This window comes from Phymastichus coffea, unplaced genomic scaffold, assembly GCF_024137745.1.
Source record: "Phymastichus coffea isolate CEN01 unplaced genomic scaffold, Cenicafe_Pcof_1.1 PCOF00270, whole genome shotgun sequence".
Classification (NCBI taxonomy): Eukaryota; Metazoa; Arthropoda; class Insecta; order Hymenoptera; family Eulophidae; genus Phymastichus; species Phymastichus coffea.
Window position 1 is genome coordinate 79426 of NW_026707081.1, and position 6000 is coordinate 85425.

General features: G+C 33.8%; 1 protein-coding gene across 1 annotated transcript; it reads right to left on the reverse strand.

Annotated features, from left to right (window-relative positions):
* Nucleotides 1–3166: 3166 nt before the first annotated feature.
* Nucleotides 3167–5993, reverse strand: LOC131674630 (facilitated trehalose transporter Tret1-like). Its single transcript, XM_058953409.1, has 5 exons — nt 5435–5993; nt 4750–4901; nt 4265–4675; nt 4004–4156; nt 3167–3922 (listed from the first exon to the last, which is right to left on the reverse strand). Exons 1-5 carry the CDS (start codon nt 5458–5460, stop codon nt 3342–3344), a joined length of 1323 nt encoding a protein of 440 aa, XP_058809392.1. The 5' UTR covers nt 5461–5993; the 3' UTR covers nt 3167–3341.
* Nucleotides 5994–6000: the final 7 nt, after the last annotated feature.

A 6000-nucleotide genomic window follows, 5' to 3' on the forward strand; every position in this document is an offset into this window, starting at 1 on the left:
TATTCGGATACATAACATGTAAATGCGAAAAAGCGTTTATTAAAAAAATTTGTATCTTATGCCTCGAAGTGAAATAAGCGACTACTAGAAAACATAGATTAACCAAAATTTCATTGTGCAATATGACAATATTAACCGTGACTGTATTGTTACAGAATTTTATTATATGCTGTAACGTTTTATTCATCGGTATTCGCAAAGAGCCTCCATGCACACCACGAGAAACCTCAACATGGAAATTCTGTAGAAAATAATGCTAATATTGAAGAATTTATTCAATTGGGATTCGACGCTGCGGAAGGATTGTACGAGAATCCTCAGGACGTAGCTGCTTACAGAAATATATTGCATGAAGCTAAACATAAGCATTGGAACTCCTTCGAGAAATTTGCAGAATATGTAGAATCCGCTGTTAAAAAAATTATGAAAAAGACCAACGATGACGTTTCTCGTATAAAACGTAGTTTTGATCTTGATAGTGACGACGAAGACCTCAAGAAGCTCTCTGCTGATAAATTTCTCAAATCGATTAGTCTGAGCATCCTGCTTAGAATAGCCCCTCCGGCTTACAAATCAGCTTTATTTGCAAAGTTTAAAGAAATTTATAACACAGAATACGAGAATTACATCGATTTTTTGTTAGAAACTGAATACGTTTTTAAAAAAGTGTTAGGAGATAATATCGATAAATACGCATCCCAAGTGCAAACTGACATATTTAATTTATTTGAAAATACAGATAACGATTTAGAAGCAGTAGAATGATAATTTATAAACAAAGATTATTATTAAAGTACTTGTAAAGGCATTTATAAAATATTTGATAAACGCAGTTTCTTATTGACCTACGAGTTTATTCACATCATCTAAATACATCGTATTATATAGTCAAATCGAAATCATAAAAAATAACAGATTTTATTAATAGACTAACTACAAATTTGAATATTCAAGAAAAAGGAAAATTCGATGAACGCTACTAATACCGTACATGTATTAAATTGCTGACAGCATATTATGTGATTATCACCAAAGTTTCCTCATGCAGATGTTGCATATATTCTATATATCCATCAACATCGTAAACAAAAAACTGCTTTCTCATTCGAATATTTGTATAAAGAAGCGAAATTAAAATTTCGAGAGAAACCAAAAAATGAATGATATATTTTATATCCAACCAACGGAAGGGCTGAAAAAAGAAAAATTCTTCATATTCTACTACGAAAAAAAGCTGCCAACGACATTAAAAACCAATGATGAAAAGAGTGTAGCGATATCACTACTTTTAGTGAGTGACGTTAGAGATGACAAGCATGCGCATAAAGCTCCTTGATTTGTTGGAGTGCCTGGACGGAAGCATTATTATCCCCGCAAAGTCGTCAAAAACCGTAATAAATTGATAGTGAACATTTTGAAAGTCAAGACTATTTTTTTATTTGAACAATTTATTAACAATTCATTTCGTAAGAGAGAAAAAAATGTATTTGCAAGAAAATTTCAAATGTTATCTTTATGGTATTATATCTTATGAAATATCTGTAATATATAATAATTTAGTAAGATTTATTTAAATATATTTGACATATAATTATTTTATAAATCATTACAATCTCCTTTTGTCATCAATCGAAATGTACCGAAATTACGTACATTTGTTTAAATTTCTCTTACTATCCTGATAATGATTGTATTGCGTATTGGCCTTGAGCCGCCATTCGTAAAATCAAATACCATATTTTAAGGCAAAAGTTGTACTTTCTCTGGTATTCTCATTGTTATCAAAATAGTACTATAATAATAGCATCAGTTCATTAGTGCGCTAAATTTTTAGTAGTCTTATAACATCCCGAATGATAGTTTGCCAATAAGTGACTCCATCCATAATGATAACAATAATCGTGCGTAATATCGCATTGCTCGTCAAATTCTCCAAGTCAAAATCAAAATATGATGACTTGGAATTATCGTAATATTATTTCCAATGACCTCATATATATGCAGAGTACGTGTATAGGACTACATAGAGCTCTGTATCACCTGGTTTATTTATAGTGACGCACACTGCTGCAACAATCACCATGGTTCAGTACTCGATCATGTAAGTTAATACACAATCGACATTACAAAAAAAAAACATATAAATAGAATTATGTAAATTGTCATTATTCCTTCAGTAGTATTCATTCTTATAGATGTCCACGAGGCGCACACACTGTGTAGTTTTGTAGCACGCACGCACGCACGTACGTACGACGGATATTGCGGAGAACCCGTCAGCACGCTCGTAGCTGTCACAAAGGATCGCGCGCGAGTTACGACTAAGACGCGGAGGTCTCCTTTGGCGAACGGCCAGCAGTTCAAACAAGAACTGACTAATGACAGTACACCTCGTGAAAAGCGGCTACAAGTTGGCGGAGAGTTTTCCTTCCTTCTCTTCTTTGGGTTTTCAAAGGGTCCAGTCGATCGGGGCGAGGGGAGAGTGACACGCGAAGCGTGTCTACCATCCACTGCCTGAGCGGAGGGCGCTAGGATGACCATTCATTGCAGGCTAATTCCGGTGCACATGTCGATAAGCTGGGGTTTCCCACATTCGTGCGGATGTGCTCAGCGAGGGGATTAGGGGCCATATTTCCAACGTGTGGGTCAGATATGGCTACCGTTGGAACATCTAGGGTCGTTCGTCCGTCCGAAGAAAACTAGGCAGCGTAGAATGCGCGAACAGCTAATTAATTGAAAGGATTGAACATTCCACGTGTAACATATAGAAGTATGTGTTAAATTCTAAATAAATAATTTGCAACAAATTTAGAATAATTGAATCATCGTTCAACTTGATTTTAAATATAACTGATTGAACATTTATTCCGATCAAAAATATCGTTAATTCGCATATGATTATAAGATCACGAATCAATGCTATTGTAATTACTTTAATAACGCACACTTTAATATAGTATATTGCCACTTTAATCTCGTGTTGATAAATGCAGAATCGTCATTAAAGTAGAAAATAAAGTACAAAACACAATGAATGAAGAAGGAATTGCATATAGTAGCATATGAAGCGTATCTTCGTAAATGAAAATAAGAGCTGAGTCACTGTAGTTATCAACAAGTTGATTTATTAACTTAATGTTCAGAAATTGAAACGTCTTTTGTAAGCGACAACATGTTTGCTATGTATAACATTTGTTTTCTTCCTTTGTTTGCACGTTTTGTAATCGAGTAGCTCTAATTTCCAAACTTCCGTATGGCAGCATGATTACTCCAATTGTTGTTAATGCTCAAATGACATATTACTATTTACGAGCTTATAAGCTTTTGTATATTTTATATGGTTACAGGTTTGCATCTTTAATCGTTTTTACATAGTGGTTTTCTAGTTCACGCAACGTTTTACCTTCAGTTTCAGGAAGTAGGAAATAAAATACTATGCAACAAACGAAGCAAGAGATTCCAAAAATGAGAAAAGCTCCCGGTAAAGTTACAGCTGCAACCACATATAAATATGATTTGTTCACAACGGCACTGCAAACTGAGAAGACAAATATGCCGATGCCTGTGCCAACGTTTCGAAATTTTGTTGGAAAGAGTTCAGCATTGTACATAAACACAACTTTATCGATGCCAGCAGACGTCAAAAACGTTGAAAGTATTAGCATGATAGTCGAAGTCCAATTAAAAACGTGAATGTATTTCACGTAAGCGCTTTGTGCTTTTAGAAATAATAGCGTAGCTATTGTAATATATGATAAGCCAGCTCCGATAGAAGAGATGAAAATTAATTTCCTCTTCCCGGTGTAGTGCACCGATAGAATACAAACTATGGCTCCGAGGATGCGCATAGCGTCAAAAAGTGATGCCGCTAAGTGACTGTCGATTGGTGCATCAATACTTTTAAATATGATCATCAAGTACGCTACAATTGCCATGACTCCGGTGCAAGCGTGTAAAATGAACATACAAGCGACTGAAGCTAGAGGAAGGAAAAATAATTTACGGAAAAAAGGCTTGCAAGAATTTCTTGTTGAGCTTCGATCTGGAATTTCATAGGTTTTCCTTAACAAATCGAATTCTAGAAAAATATTTTCTGGTGTAGTCCAACCTCGTACCCACGACAGAGCACTTTCTGCTTGCTTCAATTTCCCTTTGCCTGAGAAAGGTCAAGTTATTCAAAGCCGTATATTTTTAATCTTTTACAAATAATGATTCTAAAAATTATTTTTTCGTGACGGACGGTGGAATATATTTTATATCTTACTTGCAAGCCAGTGCGGACTTTCAGGGATCATGTACATGGACAAGAATCCGAGTGTCGGAGAAATAAGGTTAATTAAAACAATCGTTCTCCAGTGAAGCCAGTTGCTGTAAAGAATCGTTAAAAATACGCCAATGATTATAGATAGGTTTGTAGAAGCCATGAGGGCACTTCTCAAATATGGTTCAGCTGTTTCAACAATGTAGGTAGTTCCAGGTCCTATTATTGCTGGTGCAACTAATCCAGCAATAGCTTGCGCACCTAGAAGCATAACCGAATTTTTCGCAAAATAAAATAAGATCCAAGAAACGATGAACAGAAGCGACGTCACAATTAAACATCGACGAGGTCCTATAGTTTGAGCCAATAGGCCTGATAATATAGAGCCTACTGGCACCATAAAGCATGAGCTACCTACAAAGTATCGAATTAATTTTCTTTTATTATTGTTACATAAGACATTAGACAACTCAGTTATATACACTGACCAAACCATGTTAATTCACTTAGTGAAATTTCAATCTCTGCATTTTTCTTGTATAGTTCTGCTAAAAGTATCGTTGTAATACCATGAAACGATCCATAAGTAAACTTTACGAGATTTGTTGCAAAAGCGGCTAAACATTGTGATGCAGCTGATCTGAATGTATAATCAGAGCTTGGAGAACGATTTTCACTTACGTAATCTCTGCAGTAGAAGAGTTTATCGATTTTCAAAAATCAAATTAAAGTAGATTGAGTAGTCGTACAAGTAGTGTAAAATTATCGTGAAAACTAATCTGTTTTTAAATTTCGGAATATAATAAAGGGAAGCGTTAACGGAAGTAGTCCAAGATGAAACGATGAAAAAAATCTGTGTTTTTACTAAATGATTTTGAGTTAATTCAATTCCTTCGTACGCTTACTCAAAGTCTTATCAAACTATTGTTAAAATTTAATACTAATATTCGTACAGTTTTATTTAAAAATGTTTAGTCTTTTTACGTAGCTATCCCCTTAACTCATTATAACATGATAATGCCAAAGAAAAAGAAGAAATAGAGGAAGAAATTATCTCTCAATATACTGAAAGTTGTATTTTGATTATCATTAGAAACTAACTCTGAAAATTTTTGTTTAAAACAAAAGTGAAAAAACCAAATATCATATAATAACTGTATTTATTGAACTTACTTGATTGCTTCTTGTGGTTTCTTCATGTCGAGTTAAAAATTATATAATACGAAATTACTCATCTTTATTCATTTTCTTTTATTCAATTTCAACGATTTCTATTTAACTATGATCACATTTTTTACGTGAAATATATTTTTTCACTGACATTTTTTATTAGAAAAATATGTCATACAAATTTTAAATAATTAAGGCGCACTTCGATGCCCATCATACATACGTTCATGCATGCATTGTAAACGTGAAATCTTCTGTTGTTCATGAGCGACTTCAGATTATTGATTAGCTCGACCCAGACAGAATAAAAATCTCTTCCGTGTTTCTCATGATCGATATCTTATTTATTATTTAATGTTGATTAGTTCAAGACCGAAAAGCACACGCTAATGAAAATCTTTCGTGTTTGTTATGATTGTTACCTTATTTATAAAAAAATGTCGAGGAGTTGATTAATAATCTGATCTTGCTCAACCAATCCATTGTTATCAACAGAACATAGAGTGAGAACAATAAAAGATTGGTTGTTTAATAAAACAATACAATAACTAAAATAAAATTATGCTTAA

Excerpts from the sequence above, each read along its gene's own strand:
- LOC131674630 (XM_058953409.1), bottom strand. The coding sequence starts at position 5,460 with ATGAAGAAACCACAAGAAGCAATCAA. Across the intron at positions 4,157-4,264 it reads AAGTCCGCACTGGCTTGCAA|GCAAAGGGAAATTGAAGCAA; the intron begins GTAAGATATAAA and ends GACCTTTCTCAG. Across the intron at positions 3,923-4,003 it reads TTCTTGCAAGCCTTTTTTCC|CGTACTTGATGATCATATTT; the intron begins GTAAATTATTTT and ends TGGCAATTGTAG.